The sequence below is a fragment of the Oncorhynchus mykiss genome, chromosome 6 (assembly GCF_057628025.1).
Source record: "Oncorhynchus mykiss isolate SJ-2025 chromosome 6, ASM5762802v1, whole genome shotgun sequence".
NCBI classification, from domain to species: domain Eukaryota; kingdom Metazoa; phylum Chordata; class Actinopteri; order Salmoniformes; family Salmonidae; genus Oncorhynchus; species Oncorhynchus mykiss.
Window position 1 is genome coordinate 55,362,867 of NC_143027.1, and position 19,934 is coordinate 55,382,800.

A 19,934-nucleotide genomic window follows, 5' to 3' on the forward strand; every position below is an offset into this window, starting at 1 on the left:
GCTGGTTCGAGTTCCCGAGCAAGGATTAATTGCTCTGGAGAAATGACTAACATGGGAAGTGCGTCATTCCTCTTTTCAATTTTGAAATTGCACCTTGTGCATTCTATTACATCTTTCAAGCGGAAGTTTAAAGCTGGACAGTTCTCGCAGAATCTTCTCTTTGTATGGAGTCCAATTTGGTTAACAAAAAGATGTAATGGCTTATTTGATCAAATAGTTGTTTCATACTGAGATTGTTACAGGTGTACTGATAAGGACACTTCTCTTAATGCTAACCTTAGAACTGGAAACGTTCACATGCATCTGATCTTGCCTCTTTCCGGAAAAAAATGGATGGCCATGTGCTCAAAATTGCAACTGATTCTACAAGAAACCTTAAACATGGCCTTGTCCTTATCTGTAGCACCTTCCCAACCAGAGAACAGTGCTGCTCTCTGTTGGAGTGGAATTACACACATCTTAACAAGTGTTGTTCCTTTCAATTCCAGAAACATGCCTACATCTAGACTCCATTCTTTATTTGAAAAACAGGTTATTTTAGTGTTAACTACTTTCAAAGAGTGCATCTAGGGTTGACATCTCAGGTACAGAATGTAGAAAATTTAAATAGAAATCACACAGTAAATTAGGCCGGGTTTCAATCCGATCGTAGGCATTAAGGCTTTTAAAGGCGATTTCTGATTGAGCCGAAATGTGCAGCTTTTACTGTGAATAGGATGTCCTTGAACATTACCTTTAAAAGCCGCAATGCCTACGATCGGATTGAAACCCGGCCCTAGTCAGGTCTGTGGAATTAAAGTGTGTGTGCTCGGCCAGTCAAGGTTACAGAGGACATTACACAGACAAATACAGATTAAGGAATCATAAGTGCCCCGTGTTTAAATAGAGCTACGCCCTGAAAACACACCTACTCAGTGATCTCTAACATGGACTCCTTCTGGATACACAGGACTCATATCCCTCTCTGACAAGCAATGGATGCTTCAGTCCATCCACAAGCAGTGTGAATCTGATTGTCCCCGGATTTACCACTCGGGTGGATGAGAGAATGCAGCCGTCAGTCCTCACAGCAGTGCTCAGCCATTTGGGGTCTGTGCGTCAGTAGTCCAGTGGGGCCATGAGCAGCTGCAGCTCTTTGAAGGCGCTGCCGTGGCGTCCCACCTGGTCGGCCTTGTTCTTCACCACGTTGCTGAGGTTCTTCAGCTGCTTGTAGCATGCCTTGCACTTCTGGTGGCTGGGCTCAAACACAAAAAAAAACATTAACTCACAGTATGCAATGGAAATGGCCTGCCTCACTGTGGCAGAGTCTGAACTCTATCCAAATGTATCAGTCTTTCTGCAAGCAATATTGGATTAATTACAGAGCTAGAACCCTTAAGAACAATGGTTCTTTAGTGATGGGCTGCATAGTGTCACTCTCCAGGAACAGGATTAGTGACCATTGAATTAATGCACACTTCAGATAGATGGTTAAAAGTTCAAGCCGGTTTAGGTTTCCAAAATGGGGCTTAAACTCACCGTTCCTCCCGTGTTATATCCACTCCAACAGAGGGAGGCGCTGTCAGCGTGTCTGAGATGAGAGGCCAGAAACGCTTCAGGATCAGCTTCAGAGAGGTGCAACCCGTCTGCACGTAACTGACCACACGGGGAGAGACGATGGGTCAACACACATTTATACCCAAACATGGATTTGTTATCACTTTCATCTCTGCTGTCTCACCTCTCATACTTGCTTTGCAGCAGCTCTTCAATCTGGGGCAGGATAGAGGTACACAGGTCCAGTTTCCATAGAGACCTGGGGGGGACAGGTCAAATTACTGGTCATGGTACCAACACAAAGAGTGAAAGTATGTGTGGCCTCCTTTGCTAAATAAGATCTGTAGTCTTGTTGTGCGCACGCGTTTCAACATCCACTCACGGTTTGAGGTTAACGATGTTGAGGATGTCCACGACGATAGAGAGATCCTTCATCGAGACGGCCGAGTCCAAGGAGGTCTGAAGACGAGAGCAGCAACCACAAAAAAACAAAACACTGAAGAGGCAGCCAGTAACGTCTCTCCATACTTCATGGCCACAAACAGCTAACCAGTCAAGGATGTTGTCCCGAGTTTAACATTGAAAGTCGAGTCATTATTTATTTCAAGTGACGTTAGCGCGGTCTGTTAAGCGCCATACCTTAACGTCCCCGCTGCCCCACACAGCTCTGATGGTGTCCAGGTTCTTGTGTCGGCTGGTGAGCATCACACACATGGTGTCATGGCCCTTTCTGATCTGGGCCAGAGCCTCGTCATCACCCAGCACACTGGGCCGGTTGTTGCGAGCAGGCTAGGACAGAGATACGCAAACGTATATAACCTGGTAAATACACACCCCTGTTCGATCACACCCTAAACCTACATACATTTAGGGGTCAATTCCATTTCTATGCGCATGTGTTTAAAAAATATTTAAGAAGCTGACCATCTTGTTTTTGTAATTGTTTTATGCGTACACAATGTAACTAGGTGATTGGAGCATTTCTGAGTGAATTTGAAAACTGTACCACTATGGTAGGTTTAATGTTGAGCTGATTTTACATGTTGATCAGTGACTGATATGCATTAAATTACTATTTGTGTTCCATTTCATTCTATGCCCAGTTTATCTTATGGGGCTTGTGGTAGAGACGAAGTCTGAAGTTAAAGACAGTGGAGATGTCAGAGGCTAATAATAGGAGAACTGTACTATTCCACTGATCTACTGGCGCCGGCAGCATCATCCAAGTGGGTGCTACTTGTTGGCAGTGAAGGAGTAGCTAGCTAGCGGCCTTTCTACCTACAAAGTCAAGTGGCTAAGCAAAAGGATAGCTGTGAGGACGGCAAGGTGCTCTCCTGAATCATTCCTGACCCACTATTCCCCCGCTGGCCGTGACCGTCATGCTGCTCCATCCCTGTGACCGTGATTCTGCCTCCCACCACTCGGTGCTACCAAAAGTAGCTGCTTCAGTTCCCATGCCGACTTCCTGACTTTGCTTCAGTAATTATTCTGTGTAATGTGTAATAAAAACATTAACTTATATACTAAATTCCAATGACATGACGATTCTAGATGGCAAACAATATTTTAATTTCATGACCTCACAAACAAATCTGCTGCTTTGAAACCGTTCCATGGCGATTCTAAACCATAAGAATACATTTGAATGTATAGCAATCTTTGGTTTTGGTGGCAACCAAGAATTTGTTCCTAATTGACTTGTAATAGTTAAATAAATACATTCAAATTTCAAAAGACAACACGTGCGACCAGCATCTGCTATGTAAGACTGGTAGATTTTTCTCAAAAATCAGCTTCTGGCACCAGCAATTTGACCAGTCTAAACCAGATGGAGCATCACTATCTTCCTGGGTACACTCCTCACACAGTAAGTAGTGTGAGGAGCACTGTGCAGGTGGCAAGCCTGAATCTCTGGGAACGCGAGCAGTACGAGCTCAGAAACATAGCGATTATCCGCTGGCACAGCCAGCAACTGCATGAGCTGGACAACTCTGCCTGGCCAACTGGCACAGAGGTGGAGCGCAGGGTTTACTTTTACAGTGTGGGAGTGAGAGAGACCCAAGGCAGACTGCTCCTGCTGGCTCTCTGATGTCACTGATCAGAGGAGAAAGACTTGGGTGAGTGAAGAATGAGGGCCTCTACTGTGAATGGACTGTTGAAATAATAAATGACTTAGTACTATTAGAACTAAGATAAGAAAAGATGTGATGAGATTTTTTTTTAATTATTCATAAATACATTAGAATTTAACCACAAATTGTGATGTGTGAGTGAAATTGCTCCATGGTAAATGAAACAAACGTGTGTGTTATGCATGTATATACACACTCACAGGCAGGAAATCTCCCACGTTGAGTCCTATTGGTTCATTCCTGGTGGAGAAGATGACGCTGGGCTGGGGTTTGGCCTTCGCCATAGCAACGACCAGTGGGGGGGCTGGGTGGGGTGCGGGGGGGTGGTTAGAGGTCGGAGGTCGTGTGGTTACCACGGGGATGGGACGGGGCGCCGTGGCGACCATGGTAGGCTCCACCCTCAGGACCGGAGTGGACGATGCCACAGGAAGGTTTAACAACAGGCCGGGCTGCAGTGACACACACACACATACTAGAAACAAATCTAACTTATTTACAGAGAAACTCACACTGACAGACAATCCCACATACACACAAGCATGACAAAAAACACAAATCAGTCACACATACAACAGTACAGGTGTAGAGTACAAACCTGCTGTCTGTCAGTCATAGGAGTCATGAACTCCACCAGCCCCTGGTTAGCCCTCACCACAAAACTCTCTGACAAAAAGAGAAAAGAGGGAGAGAGAGAACTTGAATATGAGTGCCGGAGTCTGGTGAAGTGGACCCCACATGCACCTTGACGATGGGGTTTGGAGCCCCAGCTCGACCGGCTGCGCCCTTCACTTCTTTATCCATCTCCCATTCTTTACTTCTAAATAAATATATAAAAATATTAATATGCCACAAAACAACTGGAATATGAAACTCAGGACAGCAACACATCTTATACACAACAGATCAATGTGATAGTTTAACCACAAACACAAATGTAATACTGCTCATACTAACGGCTTGGTAGAAGGGACTCACCATCTTCCAAGGGGGCAGGGAAGGGCTCACTCTTTGGGGGGGTGCGAGCTGGAAGGGGGAAACAAGGAAGACTTTTAGTATGAAATTCAAGAATGATTAAGACACTGCTAATGTAGTAATACATGCATTCTGCTGTTCGTGTGAACACAATAGATAGCAATGAAACGTAAGGTGTACTATCAGCCTACAGATGGCGCTCTTTGGCTGGAAGATCTCTTTGTAGTCCTCGGGGTTACGGATCTCGGCGGAGGACTCCTTCTCGTCCTCGCTACTGGGGCTCCTCCTCTCCCCCTCGGGGCTGCGGCGGTCTGACTCAGAACTCTGCTTTACCCTGGAGGAGCACACCCCCAATTAGTCTGCTTATTGCCACAACGGAAATTAACGGATGCTGTTTAGATGCAGTATTTGCTATAACATATGCCATTTAGCAACGTGCATACATGTTATATATGGGTGGTCCCTGGGAATGGACGCCACCTGGCATTGCAAGCACCATGCCCTACCAACTAAGCTACAGACGACCACATGATTTGAACCGCTACGATTTTAAATCAACTCATAAGTGGTTTTGTTGAAAACAGATTCCGTAGCATATAGGGCACAAACACTAAATCCGAGTTTAGTGTGCCCATCTCACGTTAGGGTTCGCTCCATAGAAAGTAGAATAGCGGCGTTTGGAAGTGGGCAGTACCTCTGTGTGCTGCAGGTGGTCAGGGGTCGGTCGTAGTTGCGTCGCAGCGTGGATCCTTTCGGGGAGGGCTCTGTGAGTGGCTGGTCGTCCTGGATTACGCCTTGGATCACAGAGCCAGACTTCTTCACCCGCGTCAAATCCACCACGTAGGATGAAACATTAGTCAGATTGTACGACACGCCAATCTTGGAGAGAGAGATGCGGGGGGGGGAGGGGAGGGGGAGGGGAGGGGGGAAACAGTAGAGCAAAAAACACAAGGGGTTGGGTAAAACTAACAGTACCAGTGACAGTAATAAATGTAAAATTGTCATGCTGACACCACAGATTCACATAAAGAATCCCTAATAGTCATTTAATAAGATCCCTATGGCTCACACACACGCACGGTTGCAGTAACACAGTAGTTACATAGTAATAGTAACATTAAAAGAGTAACCCCCCCCTACCAATTTTTTTTTAAATTATAAATAAACACCAACTCTCGCACTTGTCTTTTCCTACTAGCACTGACTTTGCGGAGGAAAAATGTACTTACAAATGACTGAAATGTGGTTGTCTCACCGAGCCATCTTAAGATGAATGCACCGACTAAGTCGTTCTGGTTAAGTGTCCGCTAAATGACTCGAATGTAAAAAAAAAAATGTAAAAAGCAATGCCATTCTCACACACCAGCTGGTGGTTGCAGATAGCCAGGTCTGCCACCTTGCCCCAGCCCACTGGCACCACATCAAAGCAGCGGTTGGGCTCCCAGCCATACACACGGAGAGAGTCCACAGCTCCACTATACAGACAGCAGCCATCCAGGTTAAAGGCCAGACACCTGAAGAGAGAAATGTTTATATACAGTATAGTGTGTTAGTTGCATCTGAACTTCTAATATCGTGGTGTCCCGCCAACCACACTTGTTAATAGTGACGGTAGCCCTCACCTGACTGGTCCCATCTCTCCCTCTGAAGAGCCAATCATCTTGAACTTTTCCAGATCCCACAGTTTGATGGTCCTGTAGGGAACAGACATACACAAAGGCATTCCGCTTTAGTAATGGAGTTGAAGCCATCGTAAGCAAGTGTGTGTGTGTGGATACCATACCGGTCAGAGCTGCCTGACGCTAGCAGATACTCGTTGGGGTGGAACTGGATGATGTTGATGGCTCCCGTGTGTGCTGTAAACTCTGTGATCATCTTCCCTGCAGTCAGGTCCCACAGCTAGGACACACAGGTCAAAGGTCAGAGGGCAATATGAGTTCCTGACTGGCACAGCTAGGAATATTATGACGTGGCCCTTAAGAATCAGGTAAGCTAATATCAGATCTGTGCCTATAGAAGAAGAACTTATATGCAAAGGTGTATAACTACCAAACAGGATCGATGAGTTAGCCAGCTGACTTTGATAAACAACCAGAAGTAACTATTGATTTTCTGGTTCATTAAGAAAGTTACACTTAGATTTGTGTTTTTGGTTCTTGAGTCAATTAGGCCATGCCCATTTCAAGCTTATTTTCCCAAAAAGTTATTTCAGAATACTTAGACAAGTTAGCTGTCTAATTCATTAATTCTCTGAACATACAGTTGAGAGTATACAATAGGGCTCTGCATCCCTGTTGCTGGAGAGCTACCCTCCTGTAGGTTTTTGCTCAAGACCCAGTTGTAACTAACCTGACTCAGCTTATCAACCAGCTAATTATTAGAATCAGTTGTGCTAGATTAGGTTTGGAGAAAAAACCTACAGGACGGTAGCTCTCCAGGATCTGGGTTGGAGAGCCCTGGTTTACAAACTGACCACAGTCATGTGAGATGAGAAACATGTGAAAGTAAGCTTCTGACAATGTGTAGGTGGGTTCATGCCTTGATGGTGCTGTCATCACTAGCAGAGGCCAACCATTTCCCATCTGGACTGAAGGCCAGGCACCTCACTGCCTGAGTGTGACCCTGCACAAACACACACATTATGCCATATGAAATTGATAAACACACATGGGCCCCCCTACTCCTATCCAGACGGTCAGTCCCCAGCCCCTCCCCCCCAGGCCAGACAAGACAGTGTTCGCCGTCTCACTGTAATCCCTGGCTTAGTCCTGCTGCCAGACATAGACACACAGTATTAGTGCTGATTAGCAGACCCACTCCCACGGCCAACAAAGCAGGCCGCTCACAGAGAGTGAAGGAAGGAGGGGGGGGGCTTCCTAATCACAAATCTTTAGTCGATAATTAACCTTGGTGCTCTTCAGTTGGGCATGAATTACACACAAGTGCAAGTCTTACCTTGTACCTGAACACACAGCCCTTTCTCCGTACATCCCACAGCTGAAAGAGAAAAACTCTGTTTAAGCACAGATATCACATAACAATCCACATACAGTACCAGTCCAAAACTTTGGACACTACTCATTCAAGGAATTTTACTTTATTTCACTATTTTCTACATTGTAGAATCTAAATCAGCACTAATTATGTGTGTGCAAAGCTGTCATCAAGGCAAAGTGTGGCTACTTTGAAGAATCTCAAATATAAAATGTATTTTGTATAAAATATATTTGTTTAACACTTTTTTTGGTTACTACATGATTACATGTGTGTTATTTCATAGTTTTGATGTCTTCACTATTATTCTACAATGTAGAAAATAGTAAAAAGAAAGAAAAACCATGGAATGAGCAGGTGTGTCCAAACTTTGACCGGTACTCTACATAGTAGAGCTCTTAACAACACTCACTAACGCAGCACACATACACACCTTGATGTTGGTGTCCATGGAACCAGATGCCAGGTATTCCCCAAATGGGTGGAAGTCCAAGCTGCAGATATTGGCCTTGTGTCCCATTAGAGTTCTTAGGACTGGGATAAAAATAGCAAAAATATTGATATGACATTCTCAGAACAACTGGTAGCCTAGGTCTAGTTGACTCTAGTATAAACATCTCCACATCCCACACGCCTAACCTCTCCACACACACACACACACAATATAGGAGAAATGCAGTCTCACTCTTTGCAGCCTCCAGGTCCCATACGCGCAGTGATCCGGACTGTGAGCCAGCCACCACCTGCTCCTCAGAGTTATTAAACTTTACACACTCCACTGGGTTATTATGTCCTGTCAGACTCTGAGAAAGAGACAGGGAGAGAGAGGTGGAAATAAGAGTTTTAGTGACAGGCAGCATTCACCAGAAATAAGCAGAGATCAAACTGTACACACACACACTTATTCCCTAATGGTCTCACTAGTCTGTACCATGATGCAGTTGGGTTTGCTGACTGCCCAAATGTTGACTCGGCAGTCCTCTCCCCCAGTGGCTAGCAGACGGCCTGAGTTCTTCCCCAGGGCCAGACACACCACATTACTGGAGTGGGCTACAATCTCCTCTGGAACAGAAAATGATGCACAACACACCATGATTAATCGCTGGGTCAATGAAACTAATACAATTGTGGGCCTGAATTAAGGTCTTGAAAGGGTGAGTGAAATGGAGACTCGACTCACGTAATCGCCATGATGTTTTGGTGGTGTTGGCCACAGCCATGGTGATTCTTGAGCGTCCAACACTCAACGGAGTGTTGTTATTATTCACACAGAGCTAGCTGGTTCATGTGTGTTGACTGTATGATGAGACCTTTAGCTTCTCTCCAATAAATGAACAAGAGGCAAAGGGAAAATACTTTGTATGACAAATTGTTGGTGGTGGCACAACTCATCCGCTTCATGTCCCCTGTCGGCTTCTCTTGAAGCTGAGGGAGGATTATTACAAACTAGATAGTCGAATATACGCTGTTGGCGTTAGCAAGCCGGTTCGCTAGCTAGTTAGCAGGCTTAGTTAACTTAGCTAGCGGGCTATGTATTGTTAGTTAGCTTAAACAAAACAAACAAAGTAACAATTTATTTCGGGCTGCAATTTGGGCAAATGTCAAAGTCATGCAAATTCTACTAACTTTTAGCTAGTTAACGTAACTAGTAAACGCCTTTTCGATGGTTAAACAGTTACGTTGAACTTGATTAACGTTAGCTGGCAACTAACTAGCCAGTTAGCTAAATTAGCATAACTTGCTAACGTTAACAGCTCAATTACTACTGTATAGTAGCTACCTAATTAGATTGCTCGTCCTGGGAAGTGCAAAATATAATACAGAACATACCTGCATTTTTTAGCTAATTGCTAGTAGAACATCTCTAGCTATGATTGGTGAAAAGAGACCGCTTAAGACCGGTATCACTAGCTAGTTGATGCCAACTACGAAATTGCTTTTTGTCTGGCTCCTTCAGTCCTTGTTGATGTCATGTTTGTGCGGCTGTTTACTATGGAACGCCGACCTCAAACCACACTTGCAGTTTAGCAACTGGGTTTTGCGAAGAGATCACTTATTCACTTCCGGATGTCTGAAGTTCAGAGAACAGGGTTGCCAGGTCGAACTAAAATGTATATTTCAATGACTACTCAAAACCCTCACACAAAGCCTGAATCCTAAAACCAGCAAGAGAAGAGTTTTCCCATAACGTTATCGTGCAAATTAAGAAAGAATATCGACGTAACTTGTAACGACGACAGATGACAAATTCGGTTTTCCATCCAAATTATAATTATCGCCAACTAAGGTGACTAATAAAATAATTTGTATATGTTGCAATAGAAAATGTAATTCGCCCTTATTTTATACTCGCCACATCGTTTTCCATCAATGGATGTCGATTTAACTCGTTTCATTTTAAATAAATCCCTTATGCGCATGTGCATAATTATAGCTAAATCCAACAGGAGAGTTTGAGGGATGAAAGTTGGACAAAGGATCTCGAGCTCTCTGTGCAAGAAACACTCGGATAACCTTCAAAAGAATGTTAGGCTATTTTCTGGCCATTGTGCCATTATTGTATGGCTGATGTTAAGACTACAAACCATTATAAATGGCCAATTAGCTAGATTGACTTGTCATTTCAATAGGCATAGGCTAGGCCTACTACAATCTGGGTTTATGGTTGTAATTCAATTTTGCCATGGTTTGGTTTGCTAGATCCAGGTAACCTATAGCCCTTGATAGCCTACAGTAGCCTAGGCACGATGTAAAATGAACAATTTAGCAGTTTGCTCAATTCAAATGTACAGACTAATTTTCCACCAATACTTATTTTCCACCATAATTTTCAAATAAATTCATAAAAAATCCTACAATGTGATTTTCTGGATTTTTTTCTCATTTTGTCTGTCATAGTTGAAGTGTACCTATGATGAAAATTGCAGGCCTCTCTCATCTTTTTAAGTGGGAGAACTTGCACAATTGGTGCCTGACTAAATACTTTTTTGCCCCCCTGTTTGTTGCCCAATAAATAGCCTGCTGGAATAGGCCACTGAGGATGGGGTCGTAATTTAAATCACAAATAATTTAAATAATATATTAATTATATGGATATTACCTGAATAGGCCTATGCTTATCATCAACAGTCTGGGTTATTTTTTTTTTTTTTACCTGTAGCCTAATCTGACTAACTAACTGTTACCTTCAATTTAATGCATTCTAACAACAGCTGATGCAAATGCGATAGAACTGTGACCATGATCACAATTGATAACTTCCAATTTCATTAACTAAACATGGCCATTAATAATTGCATAGTAACACAACTCTACAACAAATGTATTGTATCAAATGGTAGGCTACAGTAGCCTCCATAGAAATTAATAGGTTACTTAACGGCCAACAGATGTATCCAGGGGCGCAACTTTGGTTTTAGAAGTGGGGGGGACATATATATATATACACATACATATTTTATCCAGTCGGATAAACACGTCAGACTGCTCGGAGGTGTTCACAATGGCCCTAAAGCACACCTATCACATTCCAATGATAAAACTGGGAGGGACAAAAACGCCATTTCAGAATGTGGCCCCATCCCTAGTGAAATTTGCAGGCTCATACACACACCCCTCCGGCCATCCCCACCACTCAATCAGCAACAGGCTGCCACACTACCTGATAGTCAGCAGCAGCAGGTCACCGTGAAATATACATTTTTTAAGAAAAATGCCATGACGACCCTGGTGCCATTTAGAAGTAGCCCAAAAACCTGCAACCAGTACATTTTCACCTGCTACATGGTTTTCAAAGTCATTTTCGTAGCAGGTTAGGATATCCTTTTTGCAAACCCTAACCCTGTTCAGTCTCCTAACCTGCTGCTTCAGTATCAAAGTGGCGTTAAGTGTGTTTCCCCGAAGTTCAGACCAGATTCCTGTTCAAACTCTGAACAGAGGAAGAGGTCCATAGAAATAGAAATACAGGGATTGTGCAAAAATGTTTACAATCTCTTTTTGAATTGGAGGCATTGTGAAGCAAGCTCCATTAAAGCGGCAATCTGCCGTTGAAACAATAAGAGGGCAACCCACCTGCTTCAGTAAAAAGCTGAGGGATGGGCCTGGAGAAATGTAGCCACTCTCAAATTCAAAGACAGAGCTATGGATGCAAGGACTGACCATTCATGATATCAAAATTATAGTTTTAACCATGCTTTGAGGCTATATAGTGTTTGGTTACAAACATTGGCGTAAAACAAAGTTATATTTTGGGTTCGAATGTGACACAGCAGTTGAACTAAAGTTCGAGGCATTTATAAGTTATATTCTTCAAAAATCAATAGGTACACATCATTCATTTAAGAGTCCGAAAATGGATGTAGCAACTGCCTTTAAGGTCACCTGACCATAAAAGTCCCCCGAATATTAAAACTTGAACGTTAAAGTTTTACAATAAGTTTGATTTGAAATCGTGAAAAGGTTATTTTAATATACATTTATTGAAAACACAAACAATATACTTGTTAAATCGTTGTGAAAAAACAAATGACATAAAATGACAGGTTATTGTTTATATACTGAAATCAATTTAATAACATGTACATTAAGACTTTGTAGCAATAGTATCTAGGCTTACATACAGTACCAGCCAAAAGTTGACACCCACTCATTCCAGGGTTTTTCTGTATTTATCCATTGTAGAATAATAGTGAAAACATCAAAACTGTGAAATAACACACGTGGAATCATGTAGTAACCAAAAAATAGTGTTAAATCAAAATATATTTTATATTTGAGATTCTTCACAGTAGCCACCCTTTGCCTTGATGACAGCTTTGCACGCTCTTGGCATTCTCTCAACCAGCTTCATGAGGTAGTCACCTGGAATGCATTTCAATTAACAGGTGTTATTTTCATTTGTGGAATTTCTTTCCTTCTTAATGTGTTTGAGCCAATCAGTTGTGTTGTGACAAGGTAGGGGGGGGATATACAGCAGATAGCCCTATTTGGTAAAATACCAAGTCCATATTATGGCAAGAACAGCTCAAATAAGCAAAGAGAAATGACAGTCAATCATTACTTTAAGACATGAAGGTCAGTCAACACAGAACATTTCAAGAACGTTCAAAGTTTCTTCAAGTGCAGTCGCAAAAACCATCAAGCGCTATGATGACACTGGCTCTCATGAGGACCGCCACAGGACAGGAAGACCCAGTTACATCTGCTGCAGAGGATAAGCTCATTAGAGTTAACTGCACCTCAGATTACAGCCCAAATAAAAGCTTCACCGTGTTCAATTAACAGACAATTCAACTGTTCAGAAAAGACTGTGTAAAATCAGGCCTTCATGGTCCAATTATTGCAAAGAAACCACTACTAAAGGGACACCAATAATAAGAAGAGTCTTGCTTGGGCCAAGAAACAAGAGCAATGGACATTAGACGGGTCAGATGACCTGGCCTCCACAATCACCCGACCTCAACCCAATTGAGATGGTTTGGGATGAGTTGGCCCACAGAGTGAAGGAAAAGCAGCCAACAAGTGCTCAACATATGTAGGAACTCCTTCAAGACTGTTGGAAAAGCATTCCTCGTGAAGCTGGTTGAGAGAATGCCAACATGTGCAAAAGCTGTCAAGGCAGAGGGTGGCTATTTTGAAGAATATAAAATATGTTAATATGTTTAATACTTTTTGGGTTACTAAATGATTCCATGTGTATTTCATAGTTTGTCTTCACTATTATTCTTCAATGTAGAAAACAGTAAAAATAAAAACCCTGGAATGAGTAGGTGTGTCCAAATTTTTGACTGGTACTACGCGTGTCCAAACTTTTGACTGGTACTGTGTTGGCTGATTATAAAAAGGCAGACATTTCTGAAGAGATCAGCCACCATGTTACCCCTGCTTTGACATGCTTCCATTGTATAGGCATATTGAATCACACAAGTTGTTGCCAACTAACTACCAGTGCATCAATATATACTTCCATTTCATTTGTGTATTATTCAAACATGATTTTGGCAAAGCAAGAACAGCAGTCATAGGTCATTGTCCCATTCCTAGCACCTTGTCTATGCTCATCAATGACTCACTCACTCACTGGGGAAGCATTAGCTACAGGAAGCTGTTTTCTACAATCTACCCTCCATCACTCTCCTTTGAGGATCTGAGACGACAGTTATCATATCTGCATTTTGATGGCTACACATCAAAAGGTATACTAAAGTGCCTTCAGAAAGTATTCATACCCCTTGACTTATTCCACATTTTGTTGTGTTACAGCCGAAATTCAAAATGGAACAAATCTATTTAATCCCTCTCATCCATCTACTGTACACATATACCTTTTGACCCCATAATGACAAAGTGACATCAGGTTTAGACATTTTTGCAAATGTATTGAAAATTAAATATTCATACCCCTGGGTCAATACTTTGTAGAAGCACCTTTGGGAGATATTACAGCTGTGAGTATTTCTGGGTAAGTCTCTAAGAGCTTTCCACACCTGGATCGTGCAACATTTGCCCACCATTATTATTTTTTTAATTCTTAAAGCTCTGTCAAATTTTTGTTGATAATTGCTAGACATTCGACAACCATTTTCAGGTACTACCATAGATGTTCAAGTAGATTAAAGTCAAAACTAACTCGGCCGCTCGAGAACATTCACAACCTTCTTGTTAAGCAACTCCAGTGTATACTTGGCCTTGTGTTTCAGATTATTATCCTGCTGAAAGGTGAATTCATCTAACAGTGTCTGGTGGAAAGCTGACTGAACCAGGTTCTCCTCTAGGATTTTGCCTTTGCTTAGCTACATTCCATTCCCAAACACAACACATTGACTTTATTTAGGACAAAAAAAAAAAAAAATTGCTCTGCCACATTGTTTGCATTATTACTTTAGTGCCTTGTTGCAAACATGTTTTAGAATATTTGTTATTCTGTACAGGCTTCCTTCTTTTCACTGTCAATTTGGTTAGTATTGTGGAGCAACTACAATGTTGTAAACATTTGCCCATCTACAAATAGCCGCCCTTCTTTGCGAGGCATTGGAAAACCTCCCTGGTCTTTGTGGTTGAATCGGTGTTTGAAAATCACTGCTTGACTGAGGGACCTTACAGATAATTGTATATGTGGGGTACAGAGATGCAAGGTAGTCTTTCTAAAATCATGTTAAACACCATTATTGCCCAAAGAATGAGTCCATGCAACTTTTGTGATTTGTTAAAGCACAGAATTATTTGGGCTTGCCATAAAAGGGGTTGAATAATTAACTTAATTCCATGTTGACATTGTGGGGTATCATGTGTAGGCCAGTGACAAAATCTCTATTTAAATCTATTTTAAATTCAGGCTGTATCAACAAAAATGTGGAAAAAGTCAAAGGGTCTGAATACTTTCTGAAGGCACTTCATTTCCTATTGCTTATTTATGCTGTGAAGAAATGCACTCGAAATGTAAAAAAATGTATGTACACGATTGTTATTGTTTGTAATCAAATCATTTTTAAGCATTGTGAAGGATGGGAGCGATAACGATGATTAGGGCCGAGATACAACCTGATAGAGGACTTAGACAATGTGTCATTTATCCTGAACAAAAATATAAACGCAACATGCAACCATTTCAAAGACTTGACTGAGTTACAGTTCATATAAGGAAATCAGTCAACTGAAATTAATTAATTAGGCCCCCAATCTTAGGATTTCACATGACCTGGGAATACAGATATGCATCTGTTGGCCCCAGATGCCTTAAAATAAAAATGTAGGGGAGTGGATCAGAAAACCAGTCAGTATCTGGTGTGACCACCGTTTGCCTCATCCAGCACGGCACATCTCCTTCGCATAGAGTTGATCAGGCTGTTGATTGTGGCCTGTGGAATGTTGTCCCACTCCTCTGTAATGGCTGTGCGAAGTTGCTGGATATTGGTGTAAACTGGAACACGCCGTCGTACACGTCGATCCAGAGCATCCCAGACATGCTCAACGGGTGACATGTCTCGTGAATATGCAGGCCATGGGAGAACGGGGACATTTTCAGCTTCCAGATATTGTGTAGAGATCCTTGCAACATGGGGCCGTGCATTATCATGCTGAAACATGAGGTGATGGCAGTGGATGAATGGCATGACAATGGGCCTCTGGATCTTGTTACGGTATCTCTATGCATTCCAATTGCCCTTGATAAAATGCAATTGTGTTTGTTGTCCGTAGCTTATGCCTGCCCATACCCCAACCATGGGGCACTCTGTTCACAACGTTGACATCAGCAAATCACTCGCCCACATGAAGCCATACACGTGGTCTGCGGTTGTGAGGCCAGTTGGACGTACTGCCAAATTCTCTAAAATGATGGAGGCCTCTTATGGTAGAGAAATTAACATTACATTCTGGTGGACATTCCTGCAGTCGGCATGCCAATTGCATGCTCCCTCAAAACTTGAGACATCTGTGACAAAACTACACATTTTAGAGTGGCCTTTTATTGTCCCCAGCACAAGGTGCACTGGGGTAATGATCCTGCTGTTCAATCAGCTTCTTGATATGCCACACCTGTCAGGTGGATGGATTATAAGCAAATGTTGACTGATAGGGATGTGAACAAATTTGTGCACAACATTTGAGAGAAATAAGCTTTTTGTGCATATGGAACATTTCTGGGATCTTTTATTTCACCTCATGAAACATGGGACCAACACTTTACATGTTGCGTTGTTATTTTTGTTCAGTGTAAAAGTCCTTTCCGAATGAGCCAACATATGCAGCATTAACAGTGAATGTAGTCTCTGCGAGAACATTGCCTTTAAACTGTGCATTGCAGACAAAACACAATCAGATTTAATTTTGACTTTCGTCACATATGCCCAATTCCAAACCAACACCGCATGTAGATCTGAAATAAATATCTGTGAAATGTAGGTAATAGTTCCCCCTTTGTCTAGATTAGCACCTAGATGGTAGTGGCTAGTGGTCTATTTGGAATTGGGCATGAGCGTGTGATCTGATGAGCATAGTCTAAAATAAAAGGTCTGCCATAGGGTAAGATCACCACATCCTTTTCACTAGTTCAGATGAAATTGGTGTGATACATAGACCTAGATTATGAACAATTGGATGTAAACAAATTACAGGCCAAGGTATATGACAACATGTACTGATGACGAGATCATCAGCCCAACAAGGACGATTTCCTCTCCAGATGTGAAGAAAAAGGATAATGATAGAGGGGAGAGGAAGAATTGGAAGGATGGAGGGATAGGGAGAGAGGAAAACCAGATAACCCACAGGGTTCAGCTGAATTCTTTATCCATACCTGGATGTCTGTGTACACATCAAAAGTTCCTCCTGAATAACTTAACTGTAGAGTTCCTGGCTGTACTTAGATTCATTCTGTGTATAGAAATACTATGGCAGTCTGCCAAGTTAGAATCTCTTCATCTGTCTGCGCTCCTGTCGTCTCTGCTTCTTCTCATTCACCTCCTCTGGGGCTGCACCAGGGGTCTCGGCCGAAAACCAGGGGCCTAGGAAGTTCACCCACAGCAGGAACATTGCTCGGGCCGGGGCCTGACACACACACACACACACACACACTGATTAAAAGATCAACGAGGACCATGAGAGAGCATACAACAAGTACAGGATAAACTCTTACCAGCAGCCAAAGGTACCAGAAGCAGGAGGAGATGGTGCTGAGCACTTGTAATATAGCAGTTAGCAGGATAACATCCTTCAGATGCCTTGAATGACAAAGAATCCATCATAATGCACCACACTACCACTACAGCTTTGAGAGATCTAACTCTGAAGGGAGATAAGGGCACCATTGTTACATGCATGTTGAACATGCTGTAATACTCACCAATTCGCTCTCACACACACACACACTGTATGTTCGCACACTCATGTTCACGGAAACAAACAGACGCCTACAGTGTGAGCACTCACTCTGCCATCCCCTGCTCCATGTTCAGATCTATTCCACCGTCGAGCAGACTCCCATCCTCACCAAACACTGCTTGGGCCATGGCAGACATGGCACGGTAACTGCCCACACACACTGCCAGGGCAAACACCAGCGCAAACTACATGCGTGGGAGAAGGAGATGGAGGAAGGAAGAAGAGAGACAGGGGGAATGAGAGCAGGGGAGAAACCAAGAAGAGGAAAGAATAAAGTAGAGCGTTAGTAATCCCCAATCGTCCCCGTTTCAGTTTTACTGCTCAACAGTAGAGGAGCTATCAATGTCAATAACATACAGAGTGAACTCACTCACCCATGTCCAAAACGTTGAAGAGCTATAGAAGACCAAGAGGTTTAACGCAGTGTATATCGCCTAGGAGAGAAACAAGTGTCAGGTGTTGTACTAGTCCCAATTTCCATTCAAAAGGTAACATTGAAAAGCAAGATGGTGTCTTACGTTGGCTCCCAAGATTACTCTGGTGTAGAACTTGAGTGTCGCCTCATTCTCCTCGTAGATTTGCTTCTTGCCTTTAGTTCCGACCTTACCTTTGGGCTGTGTGCATTATAAAAGGTGGGCTGTTAGTGTAGTCAACATTGCAAGGACTTCAGAAGTAAGATAGCTTACCAGCAATTAACCTACTAGCATCAATATGGAGACAGGCTGTGTAGGGTTTGTTAACTAACGTTGGCTCAAAATAATGAATTGGCTTTGATACACATTCGTTTACCATTCTAATAAATTAAATAGTCGACAGGTACACATAACTGAAGGTGAATTAGTTAATGTGGTGTTATAAAGCATAGGAGACTCGTTATCCTATGCGGTCAGCTTGTCTGCCCAACCTGAAACATAAGCAGATCAAAGATCCACCTACCGCCATTAGTTCCTCAACCCTGTGCTGCTGCTTTTTTCACGTACGCGAAGTAGGTCCTTTTTTGACATCGACTTGTACAGTATTGAGCAATTTGGATGGACTGTTATACCAAACACAGGCTTGAAGTTCAACTGTAACGAGATCTCAATGAAGGTAACACATCAGCGTTTAAGAATTATACTTCCGGCGCAGGTAAGACGTCACTAATTTAAATGTGTTTGAACTTTGCAAAATGACTTTGTTGCCATCTTGCGTCGTGAACGTGAATGCATTCAACTACAGTGGTTGTAGTTGTCGCACAATTTTTGTAATTTACAAATATAACAATAGGCCGACTCAACCAGAACCATTTTTGACAGTCATGCCTGACAATAACTATATAGATTAAAACTAAAACATAAGCAAATATGGGGCCATGTAGATGGTGATCATGAGATCAACTCCAACCCATACCAGCAGTGTGCAGTGGAAGAGCAGTTCACTGGGCTCCTTTCCTGAAGAGTTCAGTATTACTGCACTCCGTCCTGTTAGGTAAGGTCTGACTGGTTCGAAAGTGTATTTCCATATATTCACCACTTGAGGTCACCAACTCATAAGACAGTCTTTGAATTGTCACATTTTGATGAATTCACTATAGTGAGAAAAATAAATGGGACCATCTAAAATTAGTGTATAAATGTTGTATTTACTCAGATCACATCACTTATTTATTTTTTTGCATTTCTAATCCCTGAAATCAAAGATTTCCCAAGGGCTCAGGATTTAACCATGTATTCAAAGTCAGACCATTGCAGGGCGCAAGTCATATCAGGAGTGGTTGAAAACTGGAAAACAATGCATAATGAGCAATAAAAACTAACCTTCTCTAACATTAGGAATTGACCGACTTAATTTTAAGTTAATTTCACCACTGGTATTTTATCACCACCATTAGAGGATCCATTTTGATTACCTGAAAACACAATAAAACATTAAATGCAGGGTGAGGTAGAACTTTTAACACAGTAAAACGTTAGTGTACCTCTTGCCAGGGTCCTCGGTAGTTTGGTCAGACTGGGTCGTATCTGCTGTGGACAAATCCTGAGATGCTTGGGTCATGTCTGGCTTCAATGGGCTCATGGTCATCACAACACACAATTTATTCATCACTATTTTCAGCATTTTCTTCAGGGTTCCCTTCCAGGTCAGTCCCAGCAGGAGTTACCAGGGTGAGGTCTGATTGCTCTGGGAGTGGTATAGCAGCACCCTCATTATGCCTTCCAGGGTGGCCTTCATCAGGGTTCATTGGTGCCCATGGTAGAGGCACCGCAGCTGGGGTAACCTCTGTCTTGGGAGGGGCTGGAGGGAGGGTAGCTAACGCTCAGCCCAGTCCAAGCTCTTCTCTGTCCTGGTACCCTAATGATGGAACCAGCTTCCCCCTGAAGCTAGGACAGACAGCAGAGTCCCTGCCCATCTTCCGAAAACACCTTAAACCCTAGCTCTTCG

The 19,934-nt window shown here is 42.6% G+C and overlaps 2 protein-coding genes across 3 annotated transcripts; both read right to left on the bottom strand.

Moving 5' to 3' along the window:
* Nucleotides 1–503: 503 nt before the first annotated feature.
* On the bottom strand, nucleotides 504–10,060 carry LOC110526164 (katanin p80 WD40 repeat-containing subunit B1). 2 transcript variants are annotated; one of them, XM_021606834.3, is made up of 20 exons: nucleotides 9,465–10,060; nucleotides 8,815–8,950; nucleotides 8,566–8,696; nucleotides 8,320–8,437; nucleotides 8,068–8,168; nucleotides 7,596–7,637; nucleotides 7,179–7,262; nucleotides 6,424–6,539; nucleotides 6,263–6,334; nucleotides 6,004–6,154; nucleotides 5,335–5,519; nucleotides 4,832–4,974; nucleotides 4,644–4,691; nucleotides 4,264–4,331; nucleotides 3,869–4,117; nucleotides 2,176–2,325; nucleotides 1,919–1,995; nucleotides 1,721–1,795; nucleotides 1,519–1,635; nucleotides 504–1,234 (listed from the first exon to the last, which is right to left on the bottom strand). In XM_021606834.3, exons 2-20 carry the CDS (start codon nucleotides 8,852–8,854, stop codon nucleotides 1,099–1,101), a joined length of 2,103 nt encoding a protein of 700 aa, XP_021462509.3. In that variant the 5' UTR covers nucleotides 8,855–8,950; nucleotides 9,465–10,060; the 3' UTR covers nucleotides 504–1,098. The 2 variants fall into 2 exon arrangements, with proteins under 2 accessions (XP_021462509.3, XP_090094336.1); XM_090238210.1 differs by having other exon boundaries at nucleotides 8,815–9,059; nucleotides 9,465–9,699.
* A 2,033-nt stretch (nucleotides 10,061–12,093) lies between these two features.
* LOC110526165 (transmembrane protein 208) lies at nucleotides 12,094–18,648 on the bottom strand. The gene is made up of 6 exons (XM_021606835.3): nucleotides 18,450–18,648; nucleotides 18,032–18,127; nucleotides 17,888–17,947; nucleotides 17,562–17,698; nucleotides 17,269–17,353; nucleotides 12,094–17,180 (listed from the first exon to the last, which is right to left on the bottom strand). Exons 1-6 carry the CDS (start codon nucleotides 18,453–18,455, stop codon nucleotides 17,040–17,042), a joined length of 525 nt encoding a protein of 174 aa, XP_021462510.1. The 5' UTR covers nucleotides 18,456–18,648; the 3' UTR covers nucleotides 12,094–17,039.
* Between the last annotated feature and the right edge of the window lie 1,286 nt (nucleotides 18,649–19,934).

Coding starts and splice junctions, on each gene's coding strand:
- LOC110526164 (XM_021606834.3), bottom strand. CDS start 8,854: ATGGCTGTGGCCAACACCACCAAAACATCATGGCGATTAC. Junction 4,975..5,334: donor ACCACCTGCAGCACACAGAG/GTACTGCCCACT, acceptor GTGCTCCTCCAG/GGTAAAGCAGAGTTCTGAGT. Junction 4,332..4,643: donor CCCTGCCCCCTTGGAAGATG/GTGAGTCCCTTC, acceptor TCTTTTTGTCAG/AGAGTTTTGTGGTGAGGGCT.
- LOC110526165 (XM_021606835.3), bottom strand. Junction 17,699..17,887: donor CTTCAACGTTTTGGACATGG/GTGAGTGAGTTC, acceptor CCACGCATGTAG/TTTGCGCTGGTGTTTGCCCT. Junction 17,354..17,561: donor ATGGAGCAGGGGATGGCAGA/GTGAGTGCTCAC, acceptor TTGTCATTCAAG/GCATCTGAAGGATGTTATCC.